At 33.4% G+C, this 16,772-nt stretch overlaps 10 protein-coding genes across 10 annotated transcripts; all 10 read right to left on the reverse strand.

The window, feature by feature from the left end:
* Positions 1-401: 401 nt before the first annotated feature.
* On the reverse strand, positions 402-1,119 carry LOC123923685 (pre-mRNA-splicing factor cwc-21-like). Its single transcript, XM_045976392.1, has 2 exons — positions 1,059-1,119; positions 402-821 (listed from the first exon to the last, which is right to left on the reverse strand). Exon 2 carries the CDS (start codon positions 801-803, stop codon positions 468-470), a length of 336 nt encoding a protein of 111 aa, XP_045832348.1. The 5' UTR covers positions 804-821; positions 1,059-1,119; the 3' UTR covers positions 402-467.
* Positions 1,120-1,916: 797 nt separating this feature from the next.
* LOC123923649 (pre-mRNA-splicing factor cwc-21-like) lies at positions 1,917-2,705 on the reverse strand. Its single transcript, XM_045976344.1, has 2 exons — positions 2,645-2,705; positions 1,917-2,407 (listed from the first exon to the last, which is right to left on the reverse strand). Exon 2 carries the CDS (start codon positions 2,387-2,389, stop codon positions 2,054-2,056), a length of 336 nt encoding a protein of 111 aa, XP_045832300.1. The 5' UTR covers positions 2,390-2,407; positions 2,645-2,705; the 3' UTR covers positions 1,917-2,053.
* Positions 2,706-3,523: 818 nt separating this feature from the next.
* LOC123923666 (pre-mRNA-splicing factor cwc-21-like) lies at positions 3,524-4,291 on the reverse strand. The gene is made up of 2 exons (XM_045976363.1): positions 4,231-4,291; positions 3,524-3,993 (listed from the first exon to the last, which is right to left on the reverse strand). The coding sequence occupies exon 2, from the start codon at positions 3,973-3,975 to the stop codon at positions 3,640-3,642; it is 336 nt and encodes a 111-aa protein (XP_045832319.1). The 5' UTR covers positions 3,976-3,993; positions 4,231-4,291; the 3' UTR covers positions 3,524-3,639.
* Positions 4,292-5,088: 797 nt separating this feature from the next.
* On the reverse strand, positions 5,089-5,877 carry LOC123923679 (pre-mRNA-splicing factor cwc-21-like). The gene is made up of 2 exons (XM_045976385.1): positions 5,817-5,877; positions 5,089-5,579 (listed from the first exon to the last, which is right to left on the reverse strand). Exon 2 carries the CDS (start codon positions 5,559-5,561, stop codon positions 5,226-5,228), a length of 336 nt encoding a protein of 111 aa, XP_045832341.1. The 5' UTR covers positions 5,562-5,579; positions 5,817-5,877; the 3' UTR covers positions 5,089-5,225.
* A 797-nt stretch (positions 5,878-6,674) lies between these two features.
* On the reverse strand, positions 6,675-7,463 carry LOC123923647 (pre-mRNA-splicing factor cwc-21-like). Its single transcript, XM_045976342.1, has 2 exons — positions 7,403-7,463; positions 6,675-7,165 (listed from the first exon to the last, which is right to left on the reverse strand). The coding sequence occupies exon 2, from the start codon at positions 7,145-7,147 to the stop codon at positions 6,812-6,814; it is 336 nt and encodes a 111-aa protein (XP_045832298.1). The 5' UTR covers positions 7,148-7,165; positions 7,403-7,463; the 3' UTR covers positions 6,675-6,811.
* A 797-nt stretch (positions 7,464-8,260) lies between these two features.
* Positions 8,261-9,049, reverse strand: LOC123923648 (pre-mRNA-splicing factor cwc-21-like). The gene is made up of 2 exons (XM_045976343.1): positions 8,989-9,049; positions 8,261-8,751 (listed from the first exon to the last, which is right to left on the reverse strand). Exon 2 carries the CDS (start codon positions 8,731-8,733, stop codon positions 8,398-8,400), a length of 336 nt encoding a protein of 111 aa, XP_045832299.1. The 5' UTR covers positions 8,734-8,751; positions 8,989-9,049; the 3' UTR covers positions 8,261-8,397.
* Positions 9,050-9,846: 797 nt separating this feature from the next.
* Positions 9,847-10,635, reverse strand: LOC123923653 (pre-mRNA-splicing factor cwc-21-like). The gene is made up of 2 exons (XM_045976349.1): positions 10,575-10,635; positions 9,847-10,337 (listed from the first exon to the last, which is right to left on the reverse strand). Exon 2 carries the CDS (start codon positions 10,317-10,319, stop codon positions 9,984-9,986), a length of 336 nt encoding a protein of 111 aa, XP_045832305.1. The 5' UTR covers positions 10,320-10,337; positions 10,575-10,635; the 3' UTR covers positions 9,847-9,983.
* A 797-nt stretch (positions 10,636-11,432) lies between these two features.
* Positions 11,433-12,221, reverse strand: LOC123923656 (pre-mRNA-splicing factor cwc-21-like). The gene is made up of 2 exons (XM_045976354.1): positions 12,161-12,221; positions 11,433-11,923 (listed from the first exon to the last, which is right to left on the reverse strand). Exon 2 carries the CDS (start codon positions 11,903-11,905, stop codon positions 11,570-11,572), a length of 336 nt encoding a protein of 111 aa, XP_045832310.1. The 5' UTR covers positions 11,906-11,923; positions 12,161-12,221; the 3' UTR covers positions 11,433-11,569.
* An 800-nt stretch (positions 12,222-13,021) lies between these two features.
* Positions 13,022-13,810, reverse strand: LOC123923618 (pre-mRNA-splicing factor cwc-21-like). The gene is made up of 2 exons (XM_045976313.1): positions 13,750-13,810; positions 13,022-13,512 (listed from the first exon to the last, which is right to left on the reverse strand). Exon 2 carries the CDS (start codon positions 13,492-13,494, stop codon positions 13,159-13,161), a length of 336 nt encoding a protein of 111 aa, XP_045832269.1. The 5' UTR covers positions 13,495-13,512; positions 13,750-13,810; the 3' UTR covers positions 13,022-13,158.
* An 893-nt stretch (positions 13,811-14,703) lies between these two features.
* LOC123923721 (pre-mRNA-splicing factor cwc-21-like) lies at positions 14,704-15,396 on the reverse strand. The gene is made up of 2 exons (XM_045976443.1): positions 15,336-15,396; positions 14,704-15,098 (listed from the first exon to the last, which is right to left on the reverse strand). The coding sequence occupies exon 2, from the start codon at positions 15,078-15,080 to the stop codon at positions 14,745-14,747; it is 336 nt and encodes a 111-aa protein (XP_045832399.1). The 5' UTR covers positions 15,081-15,098; positions 15,336-15,396; the 3' UTR covers positions 14,704-14,744.
* Between the last annotated feature and the right edge of the window lie 1,376 nt (positions 15,397-16,772).

Here is a 16,772-nt window from a genome sequence, read left to right on the forward strand (position 1 = left end):
ATATGATAGAATCAAGAACGAGTTACCTAAGCCAATGAATTGATCGTTTTAAATCAATTAAATTTCATATTTTTCTTACGTTCTGTTAACAAACCAAACCCCCCCATAATTTACAGTTTTTGAATTGTTTCTAATATAGATAAGCCGATTGTGTTTCTTCGGAGACGACCAAGGTTAACTGCCTTGTATTACTTTTTATTTAAATTATTATTTGACCACGAAACGACCGTGATCACATACTATTCAACTTTAATTAATAATTATAATAATATATATAACCTCCTACAACAACAATAACACCAATAAAAATAATTTCTCCATAATCAAAAACAAAAAGCTATGCACAACAAAAACCAATTAACAATTAATACACTTCAAAATTTTTGGTAAAGCAATGACAGAACCAACAAATTCATCAATTGGAATCATATGTCATACTCATACACAAATATCTAAAATCCAAAAACTCACTTGTCCAAATTAGAATCATTTTCGTCAGCTGCAGCCTCCAAGCTATTGCGAGCCTCCTCGAGTTTCTCAGCGATCTCAGCATCAGTATAACCCTGATCAATTAACTTGTCTTCAAGAATAACAAGTTTGAGCTGAATCTGACGCTTACGATCATGCTCAAGAATCTCTTTGTTAGCCTTTCTGGAAACACCAGCAGTACCCTGATCTCCTTCAAAGCCCTTCATATTCTCAGCAACCTTGGAAGTTCTCGGCTTGACGAAGAACTTGTTGCTCTGAATGTAGCCATTGGTACCAGACCCTCTTGGAGTTTGTAACCCTATTCCGTTATACATATTGTGACAAAGCAACAACTGCAATTGAAAACCCAAAAAATCATATAAGAAACCCTAATATCAACTTAAATTCACAGATCTTAAATAAATAAATATATATCTGATGCAATTAACAAATTGAACGGCAAAATGAAAAAAGATGAGAAACCCTAATTTAAATGACGGCAATTAACGGATAAAAAGCTGAGCGTAGAAGAAAAAGAAGAATATGTCTGAATCTGTGATCCGAGACAAGAAAACGAAGAGTAGTAATACCTGTTATCGATGTGGAAGAAGAATTATCGCGACTCAAAGAAATAGAGAAGCCACAATGTTGTTGATACTTTATTTATGATGATGATGATATTTGATTTGATATTTTATCATATACTTATGGCTTAATTAGTTAAATGGTCCCTTAGAGTGTGTTTGGATGAGGATTTTATCATATACTTAGGTTATTTTGTCGATTTTAGCATCCAAACGCACTGTAAGGGACCATTTAATGATGCTTAATCACTTTAATTCGATTCGCACCGTGTTATTCAATTAGTTTATCGCTTGCATAGATTACATTGAGTAGGAATTGACATAAACTTTGAGCGCTTAGCAAAAAGTGTTGATTGAATTCAGTAAGGATATTATTCTGTCATTAGTAGCGCTTGTTTACTATTGCCTATGATTAGTTGAACGCATTTGACGCTTGTTTGAATGGAATTCGTATAAAATTGGTAACGCTTGTTTAATTCGGTTTTATAAATCAACCAGAACATAAGCATATAACGAATTTATTCTTTGTGAACCATATGATAGAATCAAGAACGAGTTACCTAAGCCAATGAATTGATCGTTTTAAATCAATTAAATTTCACATTTTTCTTACGTTCTGTTAACAAACCAAACCCCCCCATAATTTACAGTTTTTGAATTGTTTCTAATATAGATAAGCCGATTGTGAGTCTTCGGAGACGACCAAGGTTAACTGCCTTGTATTACTTTTTATTTAAATTATTATTTGACCACGAAACGACCGTGATCACATACTATTCAACTTTAATTAATAATTATAATCATATATATAATCTCCTACAACAACAATAACACCAATAAAAATAATTTCTCCATAATCAAAAACAAAAAGCTATGCACAACAAAAACCAATTAACAATTAATACACTTCAAAAATTTTGGTAAAGCAATGACAGAACCAACAAATTCATCAATTGGAATCATATGTCATACTCATACACAAATATCTAAAATCCAAAAACTCACTTGTCCAAATTAGAATCATTTTCGTCAGCTGCAGCCTCCAAGCTATTGCGAGCCTCCTCGAGTTTCTCAGCGATCTCAGCATCAGTATAACCCTGATCAATTAACTTGTCTTCAAGAATAACAAGTTTGAGCTGAATCTGACGCTTACGATCATGCTCAAGAATCTCTTTGTTAGCCTTTCTGGAAACACCAGCAGTACCCTGATCTCCTTCAAAGCCCTTCATATTCTCAGCAACCTTGGAAGTTCTCGGCTTGACGAAGAACTTGTTGCTCTGAATGTAGCCATTGGTACCAGACCCTCTTGGAGTTTGTAACCCTATTCCGTTATACATATTGTGACAAAGCAACAACTGCAATTGAAAACCCAAAAAATCATATAAGAAACCCTAATATCAACTTAAATTCACAGATCTTAAATAAATAAATATATATCTGATGCAATTAACAAATTGAACGGCAAAATGAAAAAAGATGAGAAACCCTAATTTAAATGACGGCAATTAACGGATAAAAAGCTGAGCGTAGAAGAAAAAGAAGAATATGTCTGAATCTGTGATCCGAGACAAGAAAACGAAGAGTAGTAATACCTGTTATCGATGTGGAAGAAGAATTATCGCGACTCAAAGAAATAGAGAAGCCACAATGTTGTTGATACTTTATTTATGATGATGATGATATTTGATTTGATATTTTATCATATACTTATGGCTTAATTAGTTAAATGGTCCCTTAGAGTGTGTTTGGATGAGGATTTTATCATATACTTAGGTTATTTTGTCGATTTTAGCATCCAAACGCACTGTAAGGGACCATTTAATGATGCTTAATCACTTTAATTCGATTCGCACCGTGTTATTCAATTAGTTTATCGCTTGCATAGATTACATTGAGTAGGAATTGACATAAACTTTGAGCGCTTAGCAAAAAGTGTTGATTGAATTCAGTAAGGATATTATTCTGTCATTAGTAGCGCTTGTTTACTATTGCCTATGATTAGTTGAACGCATTTGACGCTTGTTTGAATGGATTTCGTATAAAATTGGTAACGCTTGTTTAATTCGGTTTTATAAATCAACCAGAACATAAGCATATAACGAATTTATTCTTTGTGAACCATATGATAGAATCAAGAACGAGTTACCTAAGCCAATGAATTGATCGTTTTAAATCAATTAAATTTCACATTTTTCTTACGTTCTGTTAACAAACCAAACCCCCCCATAATTTACAGTTTTTGAATTGTTTCTAATATAGATAAGCCGATTGTGAGTCTTCGGAGACGACCAAGGTTAACTGCCTTGTATTACTTTTTATTTAAATTATTATTTGACCACAAAACGACCGTGATCACATACTATTCAACTTTAATTAATAATTATAATCATATATATAATCTCCTACAACAACAATAACACCAATAAAAATAATTTCTCCATAATAAAAAACAAAAAGCTATGCACAACAAAAACCAATTAACAATTAATACACTTCAAAAATTTTGGTAAAGCAATGACAGAACCAACAAATTCATCAATTGGAATCATATGTCATACTCATACACAAATATCTAAAATCCAAAAACTCACTTGTCCAAATTAGAATCATTTTCGTCAGCTGCAGCCTCCAAGCTATTGCGAGCCTCCTCGAGTTTCTCAGCGATCTCAGCATCAGTATAACCCTGATCAATTAACTTGTCTTCAAGAATAACAAGTTTGAGCTGAATCTGACGCTTACGATCATGCTCAAGAATCTCTTTGTTAGCCTTTCTGGAAACACCAGCAGTACCCTGATCTCCTTCAAAGCCCTTCATATTCTCAGCAACCTTGGAAGTTCTCGGCTTGACGAAGAACTTGTTGCTCTGAATGTAGCCATTGGTACCAGACCCTCTTGGAGTTTGTAACCCTATTCCGTTATACATATTGTGACAAAGCAACAACTGCAATTGAAAACCCAAAAAATCATATAAGAAACCCTAATATCAACTTAAATTCACAGATCTTAAATAAATAAATATATATCTGATGCAATTAACAAATTGAACGGCAAAATGAAAAAAGATGAGAAACCCTAATTTAAACGACGGCAATTAACGGATAAAAAGCTGAGCGTAGAAGAAAAAGAAGAATATGTCTGAATCTGTGATCCGAGACAAGAAAACGAAGAGTAGTAATACCTGTTATCGATGTGGAAGAAGAATTATCGCGACTCAAAGAAATAGAGAAGCCACAATGTTGTTGATACTTTATTTATGATGATGATGATATTTGATTTGATATTTTATCATATACTTATGGCTTAATTAGTTAAATGGTCCCTTAGAGTGTGTTTGGATGAGGATTTTATCATATACTTAGGTTATTTTGTCGATTTTAGCATCCAAACGCACTGTAAGGGACCATTTAATGATGCTTAATCACTTTAATTCGATTCGCACCGTGTTATTCAATTAGTTTATCGCTTGCATAGATTACATTGAATAGGAATTGACATAAACTTTGAGCGCTTAGCAAAAAGTGTTGATTGAATTCAGTAAGGATATTATTCTGTCATTAGTAGCGCTTGTTTACTATTGCCTATGATTAGTTGAACGCATTTGACGCTTGTTTGAATGGAATTCGTATAAAATTGGTAACGCTTGTTTAATTCGGTTTTATAAATCAACCAGAACATAAGCATATAACGAATTTATTCTTTGTGAACCATATGATAGAATCAAGAACGAGTTACCTAAGCCAATGAATTGATCGTTTTAAATCAATTAAATTTCACATTTTTCTTACGTTCTGTTAACAAACCAAACCCCCCCATAATTTACAGTTTTTGAATTGTTTCTAATATAGATAAGCCGATTGTGAGTCTTCGGAGACGACCAAGGTTAACTGCCTTGTATTACTTTTTATTTAAATTATTATTTGACCACGAAACGACCGTGATCACATACTATTCAACTTTAATTAATAATTATAATCATATATATAATCTCCTACAACAACAATAACACCAATAAAAATAATTTCTCCATAATCAAAAACAAAAAGCTATGCACAACAAAAACCAATTAACAATTAATACACTTCAAAAATTTTGGTAAAGCAATGACAGAACCAACAAATTCATCAATTGGAATCATATGTCATACTCATACACAAATATCTAAAATCCAAAAACTCACTTGTCCAAATTAGAATCATTTTCGTCAGCTGCAGCCTCCAAGCTATTGCGAGCCTCCTCGAGTTTCTCAGCGATCTCAGCATCAGTATAACCCTGATCAATTAACTTGTCTTCAAGAATAACAAGTTTGAGCTGAATCTGACGCTTACGATCATGCTCAAGAATCTCTTTGTTAGCCTTTCTGGAAACACCAGCAGTACCCTGATCTCCTTCAAAGCCCTTCATATTCTCAGCAACCTTGGAAGTTCTCGGCTTGACGAAGAACTTGTTGCTCTGAATGTAGCCATTGGTACCAGACCCTCTTGGAGTTTGTAACCCTATTCCGTTATACATATTGTGACAAAGCAACAACTGCAATTGAAAACCCAAAAAATCATATAAGAAACCCTAATATCAACTTAAATTCACAGATCTTAAATAAATAAATATATATCTGATGCAATTAACAAATTGAACGGCAAAATGAAAAAAGATGAGAAACCCTAATTTAAACGACGGCAATTAACGGATAAAAAGCTGAGCGTAGAAGAAAAAGAAGAATATGTCTGAATCTGTGATCCGAGACAAGAAAACGAAGAGTAGTAATACCTGTTATCGATGTGGAAGAAGAATTATCGCGACTCAAAGAAATAGAGAAGCCACAATGTTGTTGATACTTTATTTATGATGATGATGATATTTGATTTGATATTTTATCATATACTTATGGCTTAATTAGTTAAATGGTCCCTTAGAGTGTGTTTGGATGAGGATTTTATCATATACTTAGGTTATTTTGTCGATTTTAGCATCCAAACGCACTCTAAGGGACCATTTAATGATGCTTAATCACTTTAATTCGATTCGCACCGTGTTATTCAATTAGTTTATCGCTTGCATAGATTACATTGAATAGGAATTGACATAAACTTTGAGCGCTTAGCAAAAAGTGTTGATTGAATTCAGTAAGGATATTATTCTGTCATTAGTAGCGCTTGTTTACTATTGCCTATGATTAGTTGAACGCATTTGACGCTTGTTTGAATGGAATTCGTATAAAATTGGTAACGCTTGTTTAATTCGGTTTTATAAATCAACCAGAACATAAGCATATAACGAATTTATTCTTTGTGAACCATATGATAGAATCAAGAACGAGTTACCTAAGCCAATGAATTGATCGTTTTAAATCAATTAAATTTCACATTTTTCTTACGTTCTGTTAACAAACCAAACCCCCCCATAATTTACAGTTTTTGAATTGTTTCTAATATAGATAAGCCGATTGTGAGTCTTCGGAGACGACCAAGGTTAACTGCCTTGTATTACTTTTTATTTAAATTATTATTTGACCACGAAACGACCGTGATCACATACTATTCAACTTTAATTAATAATTATAATCATATATATAATCTCCTACAACAACAATAACACCAATAAAAATAATTTCTCCATAATCAAAAACAAAAAGCTATGCACAACAAAAACCAATTAACAATTAATACACTTCAAAAATTTTGGTAAAGCAATGACAGAACCAACAAATTCATCAATTGGAATCATATGTCATACTCATACACAAATATCTAAAATCCAAAAACTCACTTGTCCAAATTAGAATCATTTTCGTCAGCTGCAGCCTCCAAGCTATTGCGAGCCTCCTCGAGTTTCTCAGCGATCTCAGCATCAGTATAACCCTGATCAATTAACTTGTCTTCAAGAATAACAAGTTTGAGCTGAATCTGACGCTTACGATCATGCTCAAGAATCTCTTTGTTAGCCTTTCTGGAAACACCAGCAGTACCCTGATCTCCTTCAAAGCCCTTCATATTCTCAGCAACCTTGGAAGTTCTCGGCTTGACGAAGAACTTGTTGCTCTGAATGTAGCCATTGGTACCAGACCCTCTTGGAGTTTGTAACCCTATTCCGTTATACATATTGTGACAAAGCAACAACTGCAATTGAAAACCCAAAAAATCATATAAGAAACCCTAATATCAACTTAAATTCACAGATCTTAAATAAATAAATATATATCTGATGCAATTAACAAATTGAACGGCAAAATGAAAAAAGATGAGAAACCCTAATTTAAACGACGGCAATTAACGGATAAAAAGCTGAGCGTAGAAGAAAAAGAAGAATATGTCTGAATCTGTGATCCGAGACAAGAAAACGAAGAGTAGTAATACCTGTTATCGATGTGGAAGAAGAATTATCGCGACTCAAAGAAATAGAGAAGCCACAATGTTGTTGATACTTTATTTATGATGATGATGATATTTGATTTGATATTTTATCATATACTTATGGCTTAATTAGTTAAATGGTCCCTTAGAGTGTGTTTGGATGAGGATTTTATCATATACTTAGGTTATTTTGTCGATTTTAGCATCCAAACGCACTCTAAGGGACCATTTAATGATGCTTAATCACTTTAATTCGATTCGCACCGTGTTATTCAATTAGTTTATCGCTTGCATAGATTACATTGAATAGGAATTGACATAAACTTTGAGCGCTTAGCAAAAAGTGTTGATTGAATTCAGTAAGGATATTATTCTGTCATTAGTAGCGCTTGTTTACTATTGCCTATGATTAGTTAAACGCATTTGACGCTTGTTTGAATGGAATTCGTATAAAATTGGTAACGCTTGTTTAATTCGGTTTTATAAATCAACCAGAACATAAGCATATAACGAATTTATTCTTTGTGAACCATATGATAGAATCAAGAACGAGTTACCTAAGCCAATGAATTGATCGTTTTAAATCAACTAAATTTCACATTTTTCTTACGTTCTGTTAACAAACCAAACCCCCCCATAATTTACAGTTTTTGAATTGTTTCTAATATAGATAAGCCGATTGTGAGTCTTCGGAGACGACCAAGGTTAACTGCCTTGTATTACTTTTTATTTAAATTATTATTTGACCACGAAACGACCGTGATCACATACTATTCAACTTTAATTAATAATTATAATCATATATATAATCTCCTACAACAACAATAACACCAATAAAAATAATTTCTCCATAATCAAAAACAAAAAGCTATGCACAACAAAAACCAATTAACAATTAATACACTTCAAAAATTTTGGTAAAGCAATGACAGAACCAACAAATTCATCAATTGGAATCATATGTCATACTCATACACAAATATCTAAAATCCAAAAACTCACTTGTCCAAATTAGAATCATTTTCGTCAGCTGCAGCCTCCAAGCTATTGCGAGCCTCCTCGAGTTTCTCAGCGATCTCAGCATCAGTATAACCCTGATCAATTAACTTGTCTTCAAGAATAACAAGTTTGAGCTGAATCTGACGCTTACGATCATGCTCAAGAATCTCTTTGTTAGCCTTTCTGGAAACACCAGCAGTACCCTGATCTCCTTCAAAGCCCTTCATATTCTCAGCAACCTTGGAAGTTCTCGGCTTGACGAAGAACTTGTTGCTCTGAATGTAGCCATTGGTACCAGACCCTCTTGGAGTTTGTAACCCTATTCCGTTATACATATTGTGACAAAGCAACAACTGCAATTGAAAACCCAAAAAATCATATAAGAAACCCTAATATCAACTTAAATTCACAGATCTTAAATAAATAAATATATATCTGATGCAATTAACAAATTGAACGGCAAAATGAAAAAAGATGAGAAACCCTAATTTAAACGACGGCAATTAACGGATAAAAAGCTGAGCGTAGAAGAAAAAGAAGAATATGTCTGAATCTGTGATCCGAGACAAGAAAACGAAGAGTAGTAATACCTGTTATCGATGTGGAAGAAGAATTATCGCGACTCAAAGAAATAGAGAAGCCACAATGTTGTTGATACTTTATTTATGATGATGATGATATTTGATTTGATATTTTATCATATACTTATGGCTTAATTAGTTAAATGGTCCCTTAGAGTGTGTTTGGATGAGGATTTTATCATATACTTAGGTTATTTTGTCGATTTTAGCATCCAAACGCACTCTAAGGGACCATTTAATGATGCTTAATCACTTTAATTCGATTCGCACCGTGTTATTCAATTAGTTTATCGCTTGCATAGATTACATTGAATAGGAATTGACATAAACTTTGAGCGCTTAGCGAAAAGTGTTGATTGAATTCAGTAAGGATATTATTCTGTCATTAGTAGCGCTTGTTTACTATTGCCTATGATTAGTTGAACGCATTTGACGCTTGTTTGAATGGAATTCGTATAAAATTGGTAACGCTTGTTTAATTCGGTTTTATAAATCAACCAGAACATAAGCATATAACGAATTTATTCTTTGTGAACCATATGATAGAATCAAGAACGAGTTACCTAAGCCAATGAATTGATCGTTTTAAATCAACTAAATTTCACATTTTTCTTACGTTCTGTTAACAAACCAAACCCCCCCATAATTTACAGTTTTTGAATTGTTTCTAATATAGATAAGCCGATTGTGAGTCTTCGGAGACGACCAAGGTTAACTGCCTTGTATTACTTTTTATTTAAATTATTATTTGACCACGAAACGACCGTGATCACATACTATTCAACTTTAATTAATAATTATAATCATATATATAATCTCCTACAACAACAATAACACCAATAAAAATAATTTCTCCATAATCAAAAACAAAAAGCTATGCACAACAAAAACCAATTAACAATTAATACACTTCAAAAATTTTGGTAAAGCAATGACAGAACCAACAAATTCATCAATTGGAATCATATGTCATACTCATACACAAATATCTAAAATCCAAAAACTCACTTGTCCAAATTAGAATCATTTTCGTCAGCTGCAGCCTCCAAGCTATTGCGAGCCTCCTCGAGTTTCTCAGCGATCTCAGCATCAGTATAACCCTGATCAATTAACTTGTCTTCAAGAATAACAAGTTTGAGCTGAATCTGACGCTTACGATCATGCTCAAGAATCTCTTTGTTAGCCTTTCTGGAAACACCAGCAGTACCCTGATCTCCTTCAAAGCCCTTCATATTCTCAGCAACCTTGGAAGTTCTCGGCTTGACGAAGAACTTGTTGCTCTGAATGTAGCCATTGGTACCAGACCCTCTTGGAGTTTGTAACCCTATTCCGTTATACATATTGTGACAAAGCAACAACTGCAATTGAAAACCCAAAAAATCATATAAGAAACCCTAATATCAACTTAAATTCACAGATCTTAAATAAATAAATATATATCTGATGCAATTAACAAATTGAACGGCAAAATGAAAAAAGATGAGAAACCCTAATTTAAACGACGGCAATTAACGGATAAAAAGCTGAGCGTAGAAGAAAAAGAAGAATATGTCTGAATCTGTGATCCGAGACAAGAAAACGAAGAGTAGTAATACCTGTTATCGATGTGGAAGAAGAATTATCGCGACTCAAAGAAATAGAGAAGCCACAATGTTGTTGATACTTTATTTATGATGATGATGATATTTGATTTGATATTTTATCATATACTTATGGCTTAATTAGTTAAATGGTCCCTTAGAGTGTGTTTGGATGAGGATTTTATCATATACTTAGGTTATTTTGTCGATTTTAGCATCCAAACGCACTCTAAGGGACCATTTAATGATGCTTAATCACTTTAATTCGATTCGCACCGTGTTATTCAATTAGTTTATCGCTTGCATAGATTACATTGAATAGGAATTGACATAAACTTTGAGCGCTTAGCGAAAAGTGTTGATTGAATTCAGTAAGGATATTATTCTGTCATTAGTAGCGCTTGTTTACTATTGCCTATGATTAGTTGAACGCATTTGACGCTTGTTTGAATGGAATTCGTATAAAATTGGTAACGCTTGTTTAATTCGGTTTTATAAATCAACCAGAACATAAGCATATAACGAATTTATTCTTTGTGAACCATATGATAGAATCAAGAACGAGTTACCTAAGCCAATGAATTGATCGTTTTAAATCAACTAAATTTCACATTTTTCTTACGTTCTGTTAACAAACCAAACCCCCCCATAATTTACAGTTTTTGAATTGTTTCTAATATAGATAAGCCGATTGTGAGTCTTCGGAGACGACCAAGGTTAACTGCCTTGTATTACTTTTTATTTAAATTATTATTTGACCACGAAACGACCGTGATCACATACTATTCAACTTTAATTAATAATTATAATCATATATATAATCTCCTACAACAACAATAACACCGATAAAAATAATTTCTCCATAATCAAAAACAAAAAGCTATGCACAACAAAAACCAATTAACAATTAATACACTTCAAAAATTTTGGTAAAGCAATGACAGAACCAACAAATTCATCAATTGGAATCATATGTCATACTCATACACAAATATCTAAAATCCAAAAACTCACTTGTCCAAATTAGAATCATTTTCGTCAGCTGCAGCCTCCAAGCTATTGCGAGCCTCCTCGAGTTTCTCAGCGATCTCAGCATCAGTATAACCCTGATCAATTAACTTGTCTTCAAGAATAACAAGTTTGAGCTGAATCTGACGCTTACGATCATGCTCAAGAATCTCTTTGTTAGCCTTTCTGGAAACACCAGCAGTACCCTGATCTCCTTCAAAGCCCTTCATATTCTCAGCAACCTTGGAAGTTCTCGGCTTGACGAAGAACTTGTTGCTCTGAATGTAGCCATTGGTACCAGACCCTCTTGGAGTTTGTAACCCTATTCCGTTATACATATTGTGACAAAGCAACAACTGCAATTGAAAACCCAAAAAATCATATAAGAAACCCTAATATCAACTTAAATTCACAGATCTTAAATAAATAAATATATATCTGATGCAATTAACAAATTGAACGGCAAAATGAAAAAAGATGAGAAACCCTAATTTAAACGACGACAATTAACGGATAAAAAGCTGAGCGTAGAAGAAAAAGAAGAATATGTCTGAATCTGTGATCCGAGACAAGAAAACGAAGAGTAGTAATACCTGTTATCGATGTGGAAGAAGAATTATCGCGACTCAAAGAAATAGAGAAGCCACAATGTTGTTGATACTTTATTTATGATGATGATGATGATATTTGATTTGATATTTTGTCATATACTTATGGCTTAATTAGTTAAATGGTCCCTTAGAGTGTGTTTGGATGAGGATTATATCATATACTTAGGTTATTTTGTCGATTTTAGCATCCAAACGCACTGTAAGGGACCATTTAATGATGCTTAATCACTTTAATTCGATTCGCACCGTGTTATTCAATTAGTTTATCGCTTGCATAGATTACATTGAATAGGAATTGACATAAACTTTGAGCGCTTAGCAAAAAGTGTTGATTGAATTCAGTAAGGATATTATTCTGTCATTAGTAGCGCTTGTTTACTATTGCCTATGATTAGTTGAACGCATTTGACGCTTGTTTGAATGGAATTCGTATAAAATTGGTAACGCTTGTTTAATTCGGTTTTATAAATCAACCAGAACATAAGCATATAACGAATTTATTCTTTGTGAACCATATGATAGAATCAAGAACGAGTTACCTAAGCCAATGAATTGATCGTTTTAAATCAATTAAATTTCACATTTTTCTTACGTTCTGTTAACAAACCAAACCCCCCCGTAATTTACAGTTTTTGAATTGTTTCTAACATAGATAAGCCGATTGTGAGTCTTCGGAGACGACCAAGGTTAACTGCCTTGTATTACTTTTTATTTAAATTATTATATGACCACGAAACGACCGTGATCACATACTATTCAACTTTAATTAATAATTATAATCATATATATAATCTCCTACAACAACAATAACACCAATAAAAATAATTTCTCCATAATCAAAAACAAAAAGCTATGCACAACAAAAACCAATTAACAATTAATACACTTCAAAAATTTTGGTAAAGCAATGACAGAACCAACAAATTCATCAATTGGAATCATATGTCATACTCATACACAAATATCTAAAATCCAAAAACTCACTTGTCCAAATTAGAATCATTTTCGTCAGCTGCAGCCTCCAAGCTATTGCGAGCCTCCTCGAGTTTCTCAGCGATCTCAGCATCAGTATAACCCTGATCAATTAACTTGTCTTCAAGAATAACAAGTTTGAGCTGAATCTGACGCTTACGATCATGCTCAAGAATCTCTTTGTTAGCCTTTCTGGAAACACCAGCAGTACCCTGATCTCCTTCAAAGCCCTTCATATTCTCAGCAACCTTGGAAGTTCTCGGCTTGACGAAGAACTTGTTGCTCTGAATGTAGCCATTGGTACCAGACCCTCTTGGAGTTTGTAACCCTATTCCGTTATACATATTGTGACAAAGCAACAACTGCAATTGAAAACCCAAAAAATCATATAAGAAACCCTAATATCAACTTAAATTCACAGATCTTAAATAAATAAATATATATCTGATGCAATTAACAAATTGAACGGCAAAATGAAAAAAGATGAGAAACCCTAATTTAAACGACGACAATTAACGGATAAAAAGCTGAGCGTAGAAGAAAAAGAAGAATATGTCTGAATCTGTGATCCGAGACAAGAAAACGAAGAGTAGTAATACCTGTTATCGATGTGGAAGAAGAATTATCGCGACTCAAAGAAATAGAGAAGCCACAATGTTGTTGATACTTTATTTATGATGATGATGATATTTGATTTGATATTTTGTCATATACTTATGGCTTAATTAGTTAAATGGTCCCTTAGAGTGTGTTTGGATGAGGATTATATCATATACTTAGGTTATTTTGTCGATTTTAGCATCCAAACGCACTGTAAGGGACCATTTAATGATGCTTAATCACTTTAATTCGATTCGCACCGTGTTATTCAATTAGTTTATCGCTTGCATAGATTACATTGAATAGGAATTGACATAAACTTTGAGCGCTTAGCAAAAAGTGTTGATTGAATTTAGTAAGGATATTATTCTGTCATTAGTAGCGCTTGTTTACTATTGCCTATGATTAGTTGAACGCATTTGACGCTTGTTTGAATGGAATTCGTATAAAATTGGTAACGCTTGTTTAATTCGGTTTTATAAATCAACCAGAACATAAGCATATAACGAATTTATTCTTTGTGAACCATATGATAGAATCAAGAACGAGTTACCTAAGCCAATGAATTGATCATTTTAAATCAATTAAATTTCACATTTTTCTTACGTTCTGTTAACAAACCAAACCCCCCCATAATTTACAGTTTTTGAATTGTTTCTAATACAGATAAGCCGATTGTGAGTCTTCGGAGATGACCAAGGTTAACTGCCTTGTATTACTTTTTATTTAAATTATTATTTGACCACGAAACGACCGTGATCACATACTATTCAACTTTAATTAATAATTATAATCATATATATAATCTCCTACAACAACAATAACACCAATAAAAATAATTTCTCCATAATCAAAAACAAAAAGCTATGCACAACAAAAACCAATTAACAATTAATACACTTCAAAAATTTTGGTAAAGCAATGACAGAACCAACAAATTCATCAATTGGAATCATATGTCATACTCATACGCAAATATCTAAAATCCAAAAACTCACTTGTCCAAATTAGAATCATTTTCGTCAGCTGCAGCCTCCAAGCTATTGCGAGCCTCCTCGAGTTTCTCAGCGATCTCAGCATCAGTATAACCCTGATCAATTAACTTGTCTTCAAGAATAACAAGTTTGAGCTGAATCTGACGCTTACGATCATGCTCAAGAATCTCTTTGTTAGCCTTTCTGGAAACACCAGCAGTACCCTGATCTCCTTCAAAGCCCTTCATATTCTCAGCAACCTTGGAAGTTCTCGGCTTGACGAAGAACTTGTTGCTCTGAATGTAGCCATTGGTACCAGACCCTCTTGGAGTTTGTAACCCTATTCCGTTATACATATTGTGACAAAGCAACAACTGCAATTGAAAACCCAAAAAATCATATAAGAAACCCTAATATCAACTTAAATTCACAGATCTTAAATAAATAAATATATATCTGATGCAATTAACAAATTGAACGGCAAAATGAAAAAAGATGAGAAACCCTAATTTAAACGACGACAATTAACGGATAAAAAGCTGAGCGTAGAAGAAAAAGAAGAATATGTCTGAATCTGTGATCCGAGACAAGAAAACGAAGAGTAGTAATACCTGTTATCGATGTGGAAGAAGAATTATCGCGACTCAAAGAAATAGAGAAGCCACAATGTTGTTGATACTTTATTTATGATGATGATGATATTTGATTTGATATTTTGTCATATACTTATGGCTTAATTAGTTAAATGGTCCCTTAGAGTGTGTTTGGATGAGGATTATATCATATACTTAGGTTATTTTGTCGATTTTAGCATCCAAACGCACTGTAAGGGACCATTTAATGATGCTTAATCACTTTAATTCGATTCGCACCGTGTTATTCAATTAGTTTATCGCTTGCATAGATTACATTGAATAGGAATTGACATAAACTTTGAGCGCTTAGCAAAAAGTGTTGATTGAATTTAGTAAGGATATTATTCTGTCATTAGTAGCGCTTGTTTACTATTGCCTATGATTAGTTGAACGCATTTGACGCTTGTTTGAATGGAATTCGTATAAAATTGGTAACGCTTGTTTAATTCGGTTTTATAAATCAACCAGAACATAAGCATATAACGAATTTATTCTTTGTGAACTGTAACGACCCGTTTTTCGTATTCGTATATTTTATTAAATGTTATTTTATTTATTAATTGGCTTGTATTATTTTAGCGAGCAACGAATAATTATTTAGCCGATCGTAAGTTATTAGGCGCGAGGACCTTTGTTTTGGGCTTAGGGGCGTGAGAGGCATGGGCCTAAGCCATTTGGGCTTGGTTCATGACACTTGAGAAGTAGTATAAGTAGCAAGTCCAACTTATGAATAGTTTCATAAATCCATTTCTTTGAGTTTGAGTGAGTAGAAGCAAGATAGAGCTAAGCTAGGGTTTGGATCAAGAGAGAAAGCTTGAGCAAGAGAAGGCTTGGATCATCATCTTTGCTTAAGGTAAGAGATTAGAATTCATGATTCTTGAGTGACAAGGAGGGGGGAGATTGTCTATGTCTCCGTTCCCGAACTCTCCCACTCAATTTCTTTTAGACTTTGATTAATCTTTTGCATGTGAGTATGATGTTTTTCATCATCACTTTGTATGTGTTAATCACTAGTTTGATTCCATGAAGAATATGTATGTGTTTGGATCATTTTTGGAAAGTTTGAGAAAGTTACTTAAAACTCAAGTAATTGCCATGATTTTGATTATTAGAGGTATTTGGATGTTTGGAAGGGATGATTAATGTTCCTTGATACCATATATGTTTGGAATGGCTGTTTATATGAATTTATAACATGTTTGGATGAATTTTTGAGTTGATTTGGTGTTAAACCGCCTTAGATAACTCAAGAACAGATTTTCTTTCTGGTGTTGTTCGCTTAGCGAATAGGAGTTCGCTGCAGCGAATGAGTTCGCTACGAGTTCGCTACCTGTTCGCCATGTACCTGTAATCCTCTGACGTAGTTCGCTACAGCGAATTGAGATTCGCTTAGCGAATGAGTTCGCTACCTGT

This window comes from Trifolium pratense, linkage group LG4 (assembly GCF_020283565.1).
Source record: "Trifolium pratense cultivar HEN17-A07 linkage group LG4, ARS_RC_1.1, whole genome shotgun sequence".
NCBI lineage: Eukaryota > Viridiplantae > Streptophyta > Magnoliopsida > Fabales > Fabaceae > Trifolium > Trifolium pratense.

Excerpts from the sequence above, each read along its gene's own strand:
- LOC123923685 (XM_045976392.1), bottom strand. The coding sequence starts at position 803 with ATGTATAACGGAATAGGGTTACAAACTCCAAGAGGGTCTGGTACCAAT.
- LOC123923649 (XM_045976344.1), bottom strand. The coding sequence starts at position 2,389 with ATGTATAACGGAATAGGGTTACAAACTCCAAGAGGGTCTGGTACCAAT.
- LOC123923666 (XM_045976363.1), bottom strand. The coding sequence starts at position 3,975 with ATGTATAACGGAATAGGGTTACAAACTCCAAGAGGGTCTGGTACCAAT.
- LOC123923679 (XM_045976385.1), bottom strand. The coding sequence starts at position 5,561 with ATGTATAACGGAATAGGGTTACAAACTCCAAGAGGGTCTGGTACCAAT.
- LOC123923647 (XM_045976342.1), bottom strand. The coding sequence starts at position 7,147 with ATGTATAACGGAATAGGGTTACAAACTCCAAGAGGGTCTGGTACCAAT.
- LOC123923648 (XM_045976343.1), bottom strand. The coding sequence starts at position 8,733 with ATGTATAACGGAATAGGGTTACAAACTCCAAGAGGGTCTGGTACCAAT.
- LOC123923653 (XM_045976349.1), bottom strand. The coding sequence starts at position 10,319 with ATGTATAACGGAATAGGGTTACAAACTCCAAGAGGGTCTGGTACCAAT.
- LOC123923656 (XM_045976354.1), bottom strand. The coding sequence starts at position 11,905 with ATGTATAACGGAATAGGGTTACAAACTCCAAGAGGGTCTGGTACCAAT.
- LOC123923618 (XM_045976313.1), bottom strand. The coding sequence starts at position 13,494 with ATGTATAACGGAATAGGGTTACAAACTCCAAGAGGGTCTGGTACCAAT.
- LOC123923721 (XM_045976443.1), bottom strand. The coding sequence starts at position 15,080 with ATGTATAACGGAATAGGGTTACAAACTCCAAGAGGGTCTGGTACCAAT.